This window comes from Pongo pygmaeus, chromosome 8 (assembly GCF_028885625.2).
Source record: "Pongo pygmaeus isolate AG05252 chromosome 8, NHGRI_mPonPyg2-v2.0_pri, whole genome shotgun sequence".
Lineage (NCBI taxonomy): Eukaryota > Metazoa > Chordata > Mammalia > Primates > Hominidae > Pongo > Pongo pygmaeus.
The window spans coordinates 28,927,706-28,946,431 of NC_072381.2; the positions used below are offsets into that span (position 1 = coordinate 28,927,706).

The following is an 18,726-nucleotide window of genomic DNA, read 5'->3' on the forward strand; positions in this document are numbered from 1 at the left end:
AATGGCCCTGGGAATGAGCCTAGAGGCCTCCATCATTGCAGCAAGTGCTCAGGGATAAGACCTGCTGGATGAAGCATTTCAGAGTATGGGCAGATATCCAACTGTGCTTGCCAATATAACCCTTGTTGAACCTAGAGCTGGTGCTTGGATAATACGGGCATCTTATCCTGTAGTGACAGCTCTAGGAAATATCTTCAAGGGAAAGAAAGCATAATTCTAGGCCCAGCCTCTGACATGCCTCTAAACTACCAAAAAGCTGACCAACCAACCATGTTCTCAGCATTATTCTAGTCTTCTCAACGTTTTACTGGATTTACTGATCCTGTAGGGTTAAAACCATACCCACTCCACCTTCAATCCACATTGAAATGGATTTCAACATGTTTTTGACCTTGGGTCCACAAATTCTTTTTCATTATAATGTGTATAAAATGCAAATCTACTTATAATTATGACCTTTCAACATTTTACCCCACTCTACTGAAGAATATCCATTTGCATGAATTTATAACATATAGTACTTGTAACTAATATTTATTTCCACATTTCCAAACAAAATATCCTACATCCCTTTTCCTATTTCACAAAGGGGCTCTCCACATACCTTATTTAGAAATGAGCATGATTTCACTGAAGTTTTAGAGAGACTCACAGATTTAGTATGGAGCATAGAGACATTAACACCATCTCCTTTAATCGCTGGAAGTGATCAAAAGCAAGATATTTTCCTGCAAGATTTGAAAACAATTTTGGCCAGAGGAAAAAATAATATCCATATAAAGTCAGCAAATAGAGCAATCAACTAATATGTCTACAAGAAAGATGGCAGGAAAAGGAAGAGAGAGGAATGCAAGAAAAGTGGGAAAGAAGTCAACAGCAGAAGGAAAGACAGGCTCAGAGGCAGGAAGAACTGCTTTCAGGGGGCTGAGAGTGAAGAACAGCAAAGCCCTACCACTGAGGAACCTCGCCCTCTCCCCTTCACACCATCGGGGCAGAGGTGGGGAGGCGAGCTTGTGCACATTAGCAAGATGCCCTGCAAGATACAGCAATAAAATTGATGTGGTCTCTCTACTCAAGAAGTACGTAGTAAGACAACCTGAACCATCAGGATGGCAGAAGGCAGAACATAAGTGCTTATCAGTAAGGTAGCTGAAAAGGGGGTTCATTGCTTCCTTTAGAATTAGGGTACAGCATCATCAGCTATGGGGGAGAAAAGAAGCTGGAAGGTTGGTGACTAAAAATGTGATACATTCATTAATATAAAAATTAAACTGTGTTCAAAAAATCCAGATGAAAAGAATATATACATATATAAAACTTGCAGGTTTAAATTAACATATGTCAAACCAAATAATTAAATACAAACTCTATTTATGTGCCAAGATATGAGCTCATAGCTCTGGACGAATAATAAGCTATAGTTCATTGACCTGTTTGGGTATTAATGAGCTCGTTAAATCTTTTTTTTTTTCCAACAATCACAGACATCACTCTACTTGGAAAATGGTAAATAGAAAGTCAGGTCAACACGAATATTTCTCTGCTAGCTTAAATCTACATTTAAGCCATAATTTCATAAATTAAAATGTCAGGTGTATTTATTTTGAGATTACCTAGAGACATTCAATTTTGCATTTCATAGACTTTTAATATCATTTTGTGTCTCCATATAAAATATTTATCTGTGTCAAAAACCTTGAAATCATTTATAGATATACTTTTCCTTTTATTGGCTATGTGAAGAATATTTACCTGTGGGAACTATAAGAATTCCAAGCAATTTACTGTCTGGCCAAGAGTATCACACTTGCACATGATTTATTGATGAATAACTTGTGCAAATTTAAGTAGCACTTCATCAATAAATGTTTTCTTTAGCTGTACTGGGACAGAAATAGTGCATCTCTTTTTGGCCTAAAGCTACATGGACTTATCCTAAATAGTTGAAAAACTCAAGACAGTTACCCAGTAATTAGGCTATTATGAGAAACTCTCTTTGCCATGTTCACTGGGAGGATATTATTGAGGCTGTTCACTCTCTCACTCCGTGCCTGCCCCATTAAATCCTAAGGGAGAAATTTCTTTCTGCTCTTAGCACCAGGATCAGTTATACTCACTGGCAACTGGTTTGTTTTTATTTTAAGACGTTGAGAGACTTTCCCTCCCTGTATTAACTCACTCTATTTCCCTCCTTTTATTGGTTGCTAGAGAAGGCCACCTGCACGAGCCAGTTAAGTCTCCATGCCACACATTTTCTACAATAACAATAAGCAATAGAAATGATTATTATTGCCAACAGTTACTAAGTACTTTGAGCTAAGCACTTTACATGTGTTATATTTCATTTAATATTCTTAATAATCCTAATATAGGAGAACTTTTATTTTTCCATCTTCACCAATGAGGAAACTGAAGCTTAGAGGGGTTAGTCAACTCACCCAAGGCCATTGAGTAAGCGGCAGAATTTCAACTCAACTGGTCTTTCCAACATCAAAGATCATGCTTCTAATTACTCTGGTATTCTGCTTCCTGGTCCATCTTTTGTTTCTGCCATTTTGACTCTTGTTTCCTTTTGCTAATGAAATAAAGATAATGGACCAGGACTCTTGGGAAAATCTCAGGACTCTCTTAATTCATCTTCTGAAAGGCTATGTCTTGGGTGGGCGTAGAGGCTCATGCCTGTAATCCCAGCACTTTGGGAGGCCAATGCAAGAAGATTGCTTGAGGCCAGGAGTTCAAGATCAGCCTGGGAAAAGGGAAAGAGGAGAGGAGAGGGGAGAGGAGGGGAGAGGAGGGGAAGGGAGGGGAGAGGAGGGGAGGAAAGGGGAGGGGAGGGGAGGGGAGGGGAGGCAAGGAGGGGAGGAAGAAAGAAGGAAAGAAAGGATAGGAAAGGGAAGGAAGGAAGGAAGAAAGGAAGGCAGGCTAAGCCCCAATGGCCCTGTCTAGAGCTGCCCACCTCAGAGAGAGTGGTGTTGGCAAAGCTCTCCACTGCCAGTTCTTTTTTTTTTTCCCCCAGATGACATGCTTTTTAGGAGTCCAGGAGAGGTAATCACAGGAAGCCCTGGGGTTCAGTAAAGATGAAGAAACACTGTTGCAAGCGTGGCCTAAATGTCCCAAAGCTGGACATGGTCACTGTGCGTGCCAGTCTGGACTGCTGTGTTGAACTATGTGGTTTGTGCACAAATACTCCTGCCAAAGGGGAGTGCAGAAGCGTGTGGCCTGAATCTAGCCTGTGCTCCATGCTAGTGTTTCCAAATTCCCGACAGATTAATCTTCAAGATTCAGGAATATGCAATCAAAATTCCTAGGAATTTTCATGAGTTCCCAAAATTATATTATTCTGTATTTTTCCTAACATTTCATTTACATGCCTTTAAATAATAATGAATGCCTATAATAATAGTGAATCATTTCTATCATAATAAACAGTGAATCATTTTTTGTGGTAGAGTTATGCTAAAAATTTCAGAGGTTTTCTGTAAAAAAAAAAAACTTATGTAAAAAATGCATGATTTATTATTATTGTGAGCCAGAATATGTGACATAATTATATACTGCAACAACATGTAAAAACAATGTGCACCTGATATAGAAATTTCATAATACAAAACACTAAATGAGGGAAATATTAACCCAAAATAAATGCCAAATAAAAACCATTTTAAAAATTGACAAATGCCACAAAATATTTAATATTTATAAAGTATCATGCTTAAAATGAAATTTTAAAACTCACAAAATATTAACTGTTCTCTCCAATAGTCTAGAGGTTTTTTTCATGACAAACAGTCCAGACTAAAAACATATTTTTCATTTTGCATTGATGTTGGTCAAATCATTAGGAGCCTGCCAAAAGGATCTCCAAGTTGAGCATTAGGGCTTGTTTCATATAAGCTCATGACCTTTTTGAAATATGAAAATATTATTTATTTATTTATTTTATTATTATTATTATTATATTTTGAGATGGAGTTTTGCTCTTACCTCCCAGGCTGGAGTGCAATGGTGTGATCTCGGCTCACTGCAGCCTCCACCTCCTGGGTTCAAGCAATTCTCCTGCCTCAGCATCCAGAGTAGCTGGGATTACAGGCATGCACCACCACGCCCAGCTAATTTTTTTTGTATTTTTAGTAGAGACGGGGTTTCACCATGTTGGCCAGGCTGGTCTGGAACTCCTGACCACAGATGATCCACCCTCCTCGGCCTCCCAAAGTGCTGGGATTATAGGTGTGAGCCACCGTGCTCAGGCAAAATATTATTTATTTTTAATTGACAAAGAATAATTGTATATTTTTATGGGGTACAATGTGATATTTTGATAAATGTTTACATTGTGCAATGATTAAATCAAGCAAAGCCACTGGCAAATGCCATTGGTTGATTTAACCAAACACATGGAAAAGCAGAAAGAAACCATGAGTTAAGTCAAATACTTTTTCACAAATACTTCTGGACGTCAGCTTTACACAAGGCCTAGATATCATCAATACTTGCTATCTGACGTCAGAAATGAATATTAGTCTGGGTTTTGGTGAGCCATTCCCCTTGCCCTCCTGCAAATTCAAATACTTAAATACATTACGTGGGCCAATTATTATGTAAAATATTCTTGTATATGCTATCTGACTTGAGACAAATGAAAATGAACCAATCCACATTATAAACACCCACAATGTCTCAGAAACCACGCTATATGTTTCAAGTGTGTTTTCTTAAACTTTGTAATAGTCCTGTAGTAGAGGTATATTAATTTTATTCTATGGGTTGAGAAAATTAGGGCTCAAAACTGTAACATTTCAACAGCTACGTTGCTAGTAAGTGAAACAGCCTGGAGTTTAACCAAAGTCCGCTTTAAAAATCCATGTTATTTCTCCCACACCATACTACAAATCATAAAATGGCAGCAAGTCACAGTGTCAGCTGTTCACCATGCCCACTCCCCACCCAGGAGAGAGGGTTGGTACCAGGCAGCCTGGTTGCTCCATGACGATGAATCTTGCATCTTCAGGGTAATAAGACCTTGCCCTGCACACACTTAGATAAAACAACAGGAATGCTTACTACTCTTATTTGAAAGAAACATAAAGTAAACTTGGAAGCAGCATATACATCTTTGGGAAAGTATTTTAAATGAACATTGCAAACATACTATCATAGACCTTTCTTACCTTTAAATATTTCACCAGCTTCTGAATTTGCCAATATTCTGATGGCAAATCTGCACTTGCTTCCTGACGATGGTCAGGTGGTTCTTCATCTTCCTCACTTTCTGAGGAGCTATCACTAACAATTTCCTCAATCTTTTCAGCACTCTTCCTAAGAACAATAACAACACACATACAAATGTAAGCTATAGTGTGGAGATCTATTAAGATCTACATGAGGGGGAGGAGCCAAGATGGCCGAATAGGAAGAGCTCCGGTCTACAGCTCCCAGCACGAGCGACGCAGGAGACCGGTGATTTCTGCATTTCCATCTGAGGTACCGTGTTCATCTCACTAGGGAGTGCCAGACAGTGGGCGCAGGTCAGTGGGTGAGCGCACCGTGCGCCAGCCGAAGCAGGGGCGAGGCATTGCCTCACTCGGGAAGCGCAAGGGGTCAGGGAGTTCCCTTTCCAGGGGTGACAGACGGCACCTGGAAAATCGGGCCACTCCCACCCGAATACTGTGCTTTTCCGACGGGCTTAGGAAATGGTGCCCCAGGAGAGTATAGCCCACACCTGGCTCAGAGGGTCCTACGCCCACAGAGTCTCGCTGATTGCTAGCACAGCAGTCTGAGATCAAACAGCAAGTCAGCAGCGAGGCCGGGGGAGGGGCGCCCGCCATTGCCCAGGCTCGCTTAGGTAAACAAAGCAGCCAGGAAGCTTGAACTGGGTGGAGCCCACCACAGCTCAAGGAGGCCTGCCTGCCTCTGTAGGCTCCACCTCTGGGGGCAGGGCACAGACAAACAAAAAGACAGCAGTAACCTCTGCAGACTTAAATGTCCCTGTCTGACAGCTGTGAGGAGAGCAGTGGTTCTCCCAGCACGCAGCTGGAGATCTGAGAACGGGCTGACTGCCTCCTCAAGTGGGTCCCTGACCCCTGACCCCCGAGCAGCCTAACTGGGAGGCACCCCCCAGCAGGGGCAGACTGACACCTCACAGGGCCGGCCAGGTACTCCAACAGACCTGCAGCTGAGGGTCCTGTCTGTTAGAAGGAAAACTAACAGAAAGGACATCCACACCAAAAACCCATCTGTACATCACCATCATCAAAGACCAAAAGTAGATAAAACCACAAAGATGGGGAAAAAACAGAGCAGAAAAACTGGAAACTCTAAAAAGCAGAGTACCTCTCCTCCTCCAAAGGAACGCAGTTCCTCACCAGCAACGGAACAAAGCTGGATGGAGAATGACTTTGACGAGCTGAGAGAAGAAGGCTTCAGACGATCAAATTACTCCGAGCTACGGGAGGATATTCAAACCAAAGGCAAAGAAGTTGAAAACTTTGAAAAAAATTTAGAAGAATGTATAACTAGAATAACCAATACAGAGAAGTGCTTAAAGGAGCTGATGGAGCTGAAAACCAAGGCTCAAGAACTACGTGAAGAATGCAGAAGCCTCAGGAGCCGATGCGATCAAATGGAAGAAAGGGTATCAGCCCTGGAAGATGAAATGAATGAAATGAAGCGAGAAGGGAAGTTTAGAGAAAAAAGAATAAAAAGAAACGAGCAAAGCCTCCAAGAAATGTGGGACTATGTGAAAAGACCAAATCTACATCTGATTGGTGTACCTGAAAGTGACGGGGAGAATGGAAACAAGTTGGAAAACACTCTGCAGGATATTATCCAGGAGAACTTCCCTAATCTAGCAAGGCAGGCCAACATTCAGATTCAGGAAATACAGAGAACGCCACAAAGATACTCCTCGAGAAGAGCAACTCCAAGACACATAATTGTCAGATTCACCAAAGTTGAAATGAAGGAAAAAATGTTAAGGGCAGCAAGAGAGAAAGGTCGGATTACCATCAAAGGGAAGCCCATCAGACTAACAGCGGATCTCTCGGCAGAAACCCTACAAGCCAGAAGAGAGTGGGGGCCAATATTCAACATTCTTAAAGAAAAGAATTTTCAACCCAGAATTTCATATCCTGCCAAACTAAGCTTCATAAGTGAAGGAGAAATAAAATACTTTACAGACAAGCAAATGCTGAGAGATTTTGTCACCACCAGGCCTGCCCTAAAAGAGCTCCTGAAGGAAGCGCTAAACATGGAAAGGCACAACCGGTACCAGCCACTGCAAAATCATACCAAAATGTAAAGACCATCGAGACTAGGAAGAGACTGCATCAACTAACGAGCAAAATAACCAGTTAACATCATAATGACAGGATCAGATTCACACATAAAATATTAACTTTAAATGTAAACGGACTAAATGCTCCAATTAAAAGACACAGACTGGCAAATTGGATAAAGACTCAAGACCCATCAGTGTGCTGTATTCAGGAAACCCATCTCAAGTGCAGAGACACACGTAGGCTCAAAATAAAAGGATGGAGGAAGATCTACCAAGCAAATGGAAAACAAAAAAAGGCAGGGGTTGCAATCCTAGTCTCTGATAAAACAGACTTTAAACCAACAAAGATCAAAAGAGACAAAGAAGGCCATTACATAATGGTAAAGGGATTAATTCAACAAGAAGAGCTAACTATCCTAAATATATATGCACCCAATACAGGAGCACCCAGATTCATAAAGCAAGTCCTGAGTGACCTACAAAGAGACTTAGACTCCCACACATTAATAATGGGAGACTTTAATGCCCCACTGTCAACATTAGACAGATCAACGAAACAGAAAATCAACAAGGATACCCAGGAATTGAACTCAGCTCTGCACCAAGCAGACCTAATAGACATCTACAGAACTCTCCACCCCAAATCAACAGAATATACATTTTTTTCAGCACCACACCACACCTATTCCAAAATTGACCATATACTTGGAAGTAAAGCTCTCCTTAATAAATGTAAAAGAACAGAAATTATAACAAACTATCTCTCAGATCACAGTGCAATCAAGCTAGAACTCAGGATTAAGAATCTCACTCAAAACCGCTCAACTACATGGAAACTGAACAACCTGCTCCTGAATGACTACTGGGTACATAACGAAATGAAGGCAGAAATAAAGATGTTCTTTGAAACCAACGAGAACCAAGACACAACATACCAGAATCTCTGGGATGCATTCAAAGCAGTGTGTAGAGGGAAATTTATAGCACTAAATGCCCACAAGAGAAAACAGGAAAGATCCAAAATTGACACCCTAACATCACAATTAAAAGAACTAGAAAAGCAAGAGCAAACACATTCAAAAGCTAGCAGAAGGCAAGAAATAACTAAAATCAGAGCAGAACTGAAGGAAATAGAGACACAAAAAACCCTTCAAAAAATCAATGAATCCAGGAGCTGGTTTTTTGAAAGGATCAACAAAATTGATAGACCACTAGCAAGATTAATAAAGAAAAAAAGAGAGAAGAATCAAATAGATGCAATAAAAAATGATAAAGGGGATATCACCACCGATCCCACAGAAATACAAACTACCATCAGAGAACATTACAAACACCTCTACGCAAATAAACTAGAAAATCTAGAAGAAATGGATAAATTCCTCAACACATACACCCTCCCAAGACTAAACCAGGAAGAAGTTGAATCTCTGAATAGACCAATAACAGGAGCTGAAATTGTGGCAATAATCAATAGCTTACCAACCAAAAAAAGTCCAGGACCAGATGGGTTCACAGCCGAATTCTACCAGAGGTACAAGGAGGAGCTGGTACCATTCCTTCTGAAACTATTCCAATCAATAGAAAAAGAGGGAATCCTCCCTAACTCATTTTATGAGGCCAGCATCATCCTGATACCAAAGTCTGGCAGAGACACAACAAAAAAAGAGAATTTTAGACCAATATCCTTGATGAACATTGATGCAAAAATCCTCAATAAAATACTGGCAAACAGAATCCAGCAGCACATGAAAAAGCTTATCCACCATGATCAAGTGGGCTTCATCCCTGGGATGCAAGGCTGGTTCAATATACGCAAATCAATAAATGTAATCCAGCATATAAACAGAACCAAAGTCAAAAACCACATGATTATCTCAATAGATGCAGAAAAGGCCTTTGACAAAATTCAACAACCCTTCATGCTAAAAACTCTCAATAAATTAGGTATTGATGGGACGTATCTCAAAATAATAAGAGCTATTTATGACAAACCCACAGCCAATATCATACTGAATGGGCAAAAACTGGAAGCATTCCCTTTGAAAACTGGCACAAGACAGGGATGCCCTCTCTCACCACTCCTATTCAACATAGTGTTGGAAGTTCTGGCCAGGGCAATTAGGCAAGAGAAGGAAATCAAGGGTATTCAATTAGGAAAAGAGGAAGTCAAATTGTCCCTGTTTGCAGATGACATGATAGTATATCTAGAAAACCCCATTGTCTCAGCCCAAAATCTCCTTAAGCTGATAAGCAACTTCAGCAAAGTCTCAGGATACAAAATCAATGTACAAAAATCACAAGCATTCTTATACATCAATAACAGACAAACAGAGAACCAAATCATGAGTGAACTCCCATTCACAATTGCTTCAAAGAGAATAAAATACCTAGGAATCCAACTTACAAGGGATGTGAAGGACCTCTTCAAGGAGAACTACAAACCACTGCTCAAGGAAATAAAAGAGGATACAAACAAATGGAAGAACATTCCATGCTCATGGATAGGAAGAATCAATATCATGAAAATGGCCATCCTTCCCAAGGTAATTTACAGATTCAATGCCATCCCCATCAAGTTACCAATGACTTTCTTCACAGAATTGGAAAAAACTACTTTAAAGTTCATATGGAACCAAAAAAGAGCCCGCATCGCCAAGTCAATCCTAAGCCAAAAGAACAAAGCTAGAGGCATCATGCTACCTGACTTCAAACTATACTACAAGGCTACAGTAACCAAAACAGCATGGTACTGGTACCAAAACAGAGATATAGATCAATGGAACAGAACAGAGCCGTCAGAAATAATGCCACATATCTACAACTATCTGATCTTTGACAAACCTGAGAAAAACAAGAAATGGGGAAAGGATTCCCTATTTAATAAATGGTGCTGGGAAAACTGGCTAGCCATATGTAGAAAGCTGAAACTGGATCCCTTCCTTACACCTTATACAAAAATCAATTCAAGATGGATTAAAGACTTACATGTTAGACCTAAAACCATAAAAACCCTAGAAGAAAACCTAGGCAATACCATTCAGGACATAGGCATGGGCAAGGACTTCATGTCTAAAACACCAAAAGCAATGGCAACAAAAGCCAAAATTGACAAATGGGATCTAATTAAACTAAAGAGCTTCTGCACAGCAAAGGAAACTACCATCAGAGTGAACAGGCAGCCTACAAAATGGGAGAAAATTTTCGCAACCTACTCATCTGACAAAGGGCTAATATCCAGAATCTACAATGAACTCCAACAAATTTACAAGAAAAAAACAAACAACCCCATCAAAAAGTGGGCGAAGGACATGAACAGACACTTCTCAAAAGAAGACATTTATGCAGCCAAAAAACACATGAAAAAATGCTCACCATCACTGGCCATCAGAGAAATGCAAATCAAAACCACAATGAGATACCATCTCACACCAGTTAGAATGGCAATCATTAAAAAGTCAGGAAACAACAGGTGCTGGAGAGGATGTGGAGGAATAGGAACACTTTTACACTGTTGGTGGGACTGTAAACTAGTTCAACCCTTGTGGAAGTCAGTGTGGCGATTCCTCAGGGATCTAGAACTAGAAATTCCATTTGACCCAGCCATCCCATTACTGAGTATATACCCAAAGGACTATAAATCATGCTGCTATAAAGACACATGCACACGTATGTTTATTGCGGCATTATTCACAATAGCAAAGACTTAGAACCAACCCAGATGTCCAACAATGATAGACTGGATTAAGAAAATGTGGCACATATACACCATGGAATACTATGCAGCCATAAAAAATGATGAGTTCACGTCCTTTGTAGGGACATGGATGAAATTGGAAATCATCATTCTCAGTAAACTATCGCAAGAACAAAAGACCAAACACCGCATATTCTCACTCATAGGTGGGAATTGAACAATGAGAACACATGGACACAGGAAGGGGAACATCACACTTCGGGGACTGTTGTGGGGTTGGGGGAGGGGGGAGGGATAGCATTGGGAGATATACATAATGCTAGATGACGAGTTGGTGGGTGCAGCGCACCAGCATGGCACATGTATACATATGTAACTTACCTGCACGTTGCGCACATGTACCATAGAGCCTAAAGTATAATAATAATAATAATAATAAAAGAAAAAAAAATCGAAAGGGAGAAATAAAAAGATCTTTATTCACAGATGACATAATTGTCTATGTAGGAAATTTCAAATAATCTACAAAAGAACTGGTTTCTGTGAAAATGACATTGGGATTTTGATAGGGATTGTACTGAATCTGCAGATCACTTTGAGTAGTATGAACATTTTGACAATATTAATTCTTCGAATCCATGGATATGAGATATCTTTATATTTGTGTCTCCTACCATTTATTTCATTAATACCTTATGCTTTTCAATGTATAGCTTTTTTCCTGAAAGAAGTCAGATACAATAATGTACAGTTCATTTTATAAGAAATTCTAAAAATGAAAAAACTATAGAGACAAGAATAAAATCAGTGGTTATGAGAGGCTGGAGATGGGGAAGACGATTGCATGTAAAATATTATAGGGAAACATTTTACAGTTCCAGAAATAAACATATTGATATTCGTGGTTGTTAAACAACCGTATTCAGTTATTAAAACTCATAAAGCTGGATGTCTGATATCAATGACTTTTACCATATGTAAATTATTCCCCAGTAAACTTGACTTTCAATAAAAGACATGATAACCAGAAAAAAAAAAAAAAAAAAAAAAAAAGATCTACATGAGGCCAGGTGCAGTGGCTCATGCCTATAATCCCAGTGCTTTGGGAGGCTGAGGTGGGAGGATTACTTAAGGCCAAGAGTTCAACACCAGCCTGGACAACATAGCAAGACTCTGTCTCTACAAAATATACTTAATTAGCCAGACATGGTGGTGCATGCCTGTAATCTCAGCTACTCAGGAGGCTTAACGCAGGAGGATCCCTTGAGCCCAGGAGTCTGAGCTGCAGTAAACCATTATTACGTTATCATACCACTGCACTCCAGCCTGGGAGACAGAGCAAGACCTTGTCTCAAAACATAAAAATAAAAAGGAACTCCATGAGATGAATAAACCTGTCTCTATCACAGGTGCAATTGCTCCGGGTACAATAATCACGACAAAGAAAACAGTGAGAAATAAACAAGGGTATTCAGTAAATGTCCTAAGGCTGCGCTTTTCAATAAGACTGTCACTCATTGCATGTGGTCGTCTATATTTACAGGTATTTGAACTTATTTATTTAACTAAAATTAAAGAAAATTAAAAGTCCAGTTCTCCAATCACACTAGCCACATTTCAGGTGCTCAATGGCCCACATGCCTCGTGGTTACCACACTGGACAGCTCAGATATTGACTATTTCTATTATTCCAGTAACTTCAACTGGGCAGTGCCACAAGGCCCTAAAGTGAAAGAGTCTCTTTTACCAAAGAGAGTCAATATTCAGCACATCCCTCCATAATGCCTACACTGAAGTACTTGCAAGGGCACAAGGTGCCAAAGAACAGCAATAACATGAACATAATCAGGTTCAGGACCAAAGAGTTAACCACCAACTCTGAGAGGCATTACCATGCAAAGTGCTGAGTTCCACAGAAGTACACCACATTCTATGGTTTGATGCATGGGCAACAGTATTACAAGAGCCTTCTGGAATCTAATATACGCCCTATGTCCCTACAGAGGTCCCTCATGCACATGCACACTCCTCACACCAACTTGTCTCCACCTCCCACTGCTGGATGCCAGGTTACTGCCATTGGGTCACCAAATCCACAATGATGTCTCAGGAACTACTCATCCATCACTCAGGTGGAGAGGTGCTAAATCCAGGATATTTATCCTGATATTGTTTCCCACATATTCCTCATCTCACAGGACAGAAGCAAACTTTTAAATCTTCTAGCTAATTTTAATATTAAATAATACCAACAGCAGCCGCCAGTTTTGTCTATTTTGCCCTGGGTACTTTTTTTTTTTCTTTTTTTTTGAGACAAGATCTCGCTCTGTCGCCCAGGCTGGAGTGCAGTGGCATGCTCTTGGCTCACTGCAACCTCCACATCCCGGGTTCAAGTGATTCTCCTGACTCAGCCTCCTGAGTAGCTGGACTTACAGGCACGTGCCACCACATCTGGCTAATTTTTGTATTTTTAGTAGTGACAGGGTTTTCACCATGTTGGCCAGCCTGGTCTCGAACTCTTGACCTCATCATCCTCCCGTCTCGGCCTCCCAAAGTCCTGGTATTACAGGCATGAGCCACTGCACCCGGCCTGTCCCAGGCACTTTATATTCATTATTTCTAAACCTCACAACCACCTTGCAAAGCAGGCTCTATTATCCCCATTCTACAAGCAAGGAAATGTCAGAGAAATTAAGAGGAAAAAATCATTCACTTTGAAGGATCCAAAATTACTTAAAATATGACTTTTGCCAATCACATATTAAGGTGTCCTTAAATATCAAAGTCACAAAGTCAATGACCATAATAGAACACACAAGTCCACAATACTTTTCCTCTAACTCTGAAATCCAAAAAGCTCTGAAAACTATTTTTCCCCCCCACTGGATTTAACTTGTTGCTAAGGCCTTATATGAACCAATAATAGACTATTTACGGTCTTTATTCCTCTCATTCAGTGTGAATATTCATGTTTCACTACAGAAATGCTCATGTTTTTCATTATAGGGTACTGGCTTACACTCCAATAGAGGTTATCATATAATATATATTATATGAATTTCATTACCCTTTTTTGAAGTGAGTTTTTTAGACCCCCATGCATTTGGCCACAAGAGTTCAGGACAACAGACTGTGGGTTAAATGTCTCATTTTAATTCTCTCAACAATCTATGAGGTTGTCATTACTCTCATTATAGAGATAATGAGTTAAAAATAATTTGGGCCGGGCATGGTGGCTCACGCCTGTAATCCCAGCACTTTGGGAAGCCGAGGTAAGTGGATTGCTTGAAGTTGGGAGTTTGAGACCAGCCTAGCCAACATGGTGAAAACCTGTCTCTACTAAAAATCCAAAAATTAGCTGGGTGTGGTGGCGTGTGCCTCTTGTCCCAGTTACTTGGGAGGCTGAGGTAGGAGAAGCACTTGAACCTGGAAGGCAGAGGTTGCAATGAGGCAAGATCATGCTACTGCACTCCAGCCTGGATGACAGAGCAAGACTCTGTAATAATAATAATAATAATAATAATTTGAACAAAACTCCATGGTTAGTGAAGTGGCTGTGCTAAAACACATAGTTGTAATGGGAGCTGTTCATCTTGGTTCCTAGATGAGCTGGGGTAGTCTTTTAACTTACGTGTGCCTCGGTTTCCTCACCTGCAAATTGGGGATGATAATAGCAATTAGTATGTAAAAAGCTTATAACAATGCCTGGCATAGAGAGAGTGTGAAATATGTGTTTTAGTTCTATATTATCATGTATATTCATTCACCAAACATGCAGAGAGGGCCCGCTGGCTGCCAGGTATCAAGGGAATGCTCTTGAAGAATGCAGTCTTTCGGTATCTTTGTTAAACTCCAAGGAAAAGCTGTGGTTTTGTTTTTGAAGATTTGATCTGTTTTCATCTTAGGGGCCACATAAATTAAGTAACTGGTTAGGTTTTTGTCTTTACCTCGATCTTCAGCAAGAACAGAATCAAATCTGTGGTCTATGAGTAATTATCTAAGTTCCCATCATTTTGTAGCTCAGTACCTTGTCCACTTTGGTCACCATCAAAAAATTTTTATTTCTGTGTTTTCTTATAGTGTCTTAGTAAGTTCCATGAAGGCAAGGACCATTTCTGTCTTTTACACTGTCTCCCCTAGCATAAGGCAGGCACTCAATAAATATTTGCTAGAAGAATTAATAAATTAATGCAGGTATGAATAAGTGAATGAACAGATAGATGACTTCAGTCTAGGTTAAGATTTTGGAAGAATGGTACTTCTGGTGATAATTCCAGGAAGTGGCAGTAGCAGCAGCTTGATGGAGAGGAGGCAACAGTCAGTGAGACTGAAACCAGGGAGTGTGTAGACCAAGATTTGGTGCTGGTTTTCCTCTTCGGGTTTCAGGTTTTTCAAGATGATGATGGGACGTAGGATGAAAGTGATAGTGAGTCAATGTCAAAATCATCAGTGATAATGGATCCATAGAAAACAGCAACCAGGAAAGACAGAGGGTTACATTAGCCTCATAGGAAAGGAGATCTAATCTAAAGAGTAAGGTAGTTTGAAGCAATAAAGAGGAGATTTCTGCCTGTGGTCCCCATGCCCTGTGGTTACACAGGGCCTGGGAAAAGAAGATCTGAAGGAGAATCGCTGCTGTCACAGAAAAGTTTCAATAAATGCAAGAAAGGAGAGCATGGAAGCTTTGGTGCATAGAGTGAGGACATAAGGAAATTCATTTCCTTGTAGTATGAGGGGGGCCAAGGAAAAATGTAGAAGAAAGAGCTAAGTGTAAGAATAATTCATTTGGGATATTGCAGAGCATGATAGGGACGAGAGTCCAGGAGGAGACAGGACTCATTCGAGTTTGCGTTTAGAGTAGTGTCCATGGGTAAGAGGAACCCAAGAATCCTGCCTGCCACCCCCTGGAGTAGTGTATTCATTCTGGGTTCCCATTAATCTTAGAAAATGTATCTGGGTCCCCAGTAATCCATAAAAGGGTTATTGACGCCCTACACAGTGCAAACCTGGAGTGAAATCAGCCAGGGCTGAAAACGGGCCATCTGCAGATATTTAACTTGGATTTACAAAAATTGAATTAGTGGAATCACGATCATTGTGCTGTAATTATAAAAAGACTTACGAGAAAGTACACTTTATTCCTCATCACTCTAGAAGTTTCTAACTCAACATTAAGCTCACAGGCAAGGACTAGTCCATTTAAGCCTTCATGCTCATATCAATTCATTCTCATTTTCTTTGTTTCTCTCCCTCCTCTGCTCTCTTCAACTCCCAGTGGGTTCTCATCCATAAAAGTCTTTTCTAGTCTATTCCATTTTGGAGCATAGGAAGAGGATAGGCAATTTTTAAATTTTATTAATTTGTAAGATTCCACGATTCTCTTAATTTCTTACAGTTTTTTTTGGCACAGAGAGCCCCCAATTTTTGCACTTCCAAAAGCCAATTTGTGTGTAAAACACTATGATTATGCTCTCTGGACCCTGGAAGAGGGAAAGCCTGAATTCAAGCATCTGTTCCCATTTAATGAGCCACCTGAGTGAAGTTTCCAGTAGATCAGGTCTATTCAAGAAGTGACTTAAACTTAACTCAAAGATTCCAGATTGAAGCATATAGCCTAAATTCTTTGGGGAAAGCCTAAATTCACCTTCCCTTAGTCTAACAAGCTCCTGGAGTTGAGGGCAAAGTGAACTAGGTCTGCCCAATCACTCCACAATCCCATTTTAAAAAGCAGCGCCCCAAAGAAAAGCTGTCTTTTTTTTTTCCCTAATTGATGAATCCTTTGATAGCTAACTTTAAAATGCTTTTGCTATTTGATATGATTTCTTCCAATCCTGTCCCATGGCAACTGCATATTCAGGAGGTAAAAAGAAGCAAACGTCAATGTTGAATTGATCTACAAACTCTACCTTAAGAAATACTTCTCTACCACAGAATTCTATCCACTTAGGCAAGATGTGACACAGAGAACCTTTCATTTTTATCACTGAGTAATAGCTGTTGCTTGGATACATTAAAACTTTACCTTATCTATTACCCTAAGCTCTCTAACTCACTAAAAATTGAAATACTTTCGGCCCAATATCTGTTTCAGGAAAGATGAAGTAGATATACTTTTCTCTATTTCTCCCACCAAGCACAACTAAAAATCTGGATATTGTATATAAAACAAACATAAGGTGACTCTGAAAGGTAGAGATAAAGAAGAGGACGACCTAGGGATCTGAAGACCTGTGGCTCAACACAGCGGTGCATTCCCTGGGTTTTCTTTTTGTCTCATTCATACTAGACTGGGTACTGGAAAAGCCGGCAAAGCAGAAACTCCAGGGGGTGCAGGCAATAAAAGGAACTAAGAAAGTCCTGCTCTGTCTAATTCAAAGGGCCAGAAAAGGAAAGCCTAATAAGACAGAAAATGTTTAGACAACAAATGATCTATGTCAATCAAGACCACACATAACAGCGTGGCCCAAGTCTACCTCTTACAGCAAAGGCCAAGTGAAGAGCCTAGGGCTCTACCTTTATCAGACTGTAAGAAAGCACTGCAACCCACCTGCTGGGGTGGCCTCAGAGAAGGCCTGACAGAGAGTCAGATGCTCACTACCTCATGGCAAAAATGAAGTCACTTATCCGAACTGTGATATCAATACAGCCTACTGACAAAGTAACCAAGGACTCCCCTGTCACACTGTCCTGCTGGTATCAGCAGAGGCATACGTGCAGCATGAACTGCCACTACCCTCCAGAAATAATGAGGACTCCCTTGCCTGACTCCCCAGACATCAATGAAGGCCTATGGGAAAACCTGCTATTTCAATTCCTCACCAGCCTGGGGAAGCAACACATACCTAATCCAGCCAATATGGTGGCAGAGAAGGCCTTCTAAAATATAAGATTTAGGCCAGGTGCAGTGGCCCACATCTGTAAACCCAGCACTTTGGGAGGCCGAGGCAGGCAGATCACTTGAGGTCAGGAGTTCAAGACTAGCCTGGCCAACATGGCAAAACCCCGTATCAACTAAAAATAAAAAAAAAATAGCTGGGTGTGGTAGCGCACGCCTGTAATTGCAGCTACAGGAGGCTGAGGCAGAAGAACTGCTTGAACTCGGGAGGTGGAGTTTGCACTGAGCCAAGATTGTACCACTGCACTGCAGCCTGATGACAGACAAGACTCTGTCTCAAATAAATAAATAAATACTTTAAATAAGATCCAGAGTCTCATAATAACCAAAATGTCTACATATCAACTGAAAATTATTTGTCATACCAAGAATGGGGAAGATCTCATCTTAAATGAGAAAAGACAATTTAAAAATGCCAATATCAAGGTGATGAAGATGTATGAATTATCTGACAAAGATATGAAAGGCACCATCATAACAATATTTCAACAAGCATTATGAACATGCTTGAAACAAATGAAAAAAAATAGAAAGTCTCAGCAAAGAAAGAGAAGATAGAAAAGAAAAACCAAACGGAAATTTAAGTGAAATTAAAAACTCACTGAATGAAATTAGCAGAAGAATAGGATGGAAGAAAAAATAAATGAACTTGAAGATAGAACAACAGAATTGGCTCAAGCTGAACAATGTAGAGAAAAAAATAACTGAAAAAAATCATTGAACGCAGCCTCAAGGAACTGTGAGATTGTAACAAAAGCGCTAATATCCACCACTCCGAAGCTAATCAAAGTGGCTGACCCTTATCTTCCAGACATGTCACTTTTTTTGTCAAACTGAAAATCAAGTAAGAAGTTTACTAGT

At 40.2% G+C, this 18,726-nt stretch overlaps 1 protein-coding gene across 2 annotated transcripts in view; it reads right to left on the bottom strand.

Moving 5' to 3' along the window:
• Window positions 1-18,726, bottom strand: part of LOC129006237 (outer dynein arm-docking complex subunit 2) — a 196,046-nt gene that overhangs the window by 146,768 nt on the left and 30,552 nt on the right. For both annotated transcript variants that reach the window (XM_054435728.2, XM_063669699.1), the window contains one exon: window positions 5,169-5,316. In XM_054435728.2, the coding sequence (XP_054291703.1) occupies window positions 5,169-5,316 (148 nt within the window). The remainder of the gene's footprint in view (window positions 1-5,168; window positions 5,317-18,726) is intronic.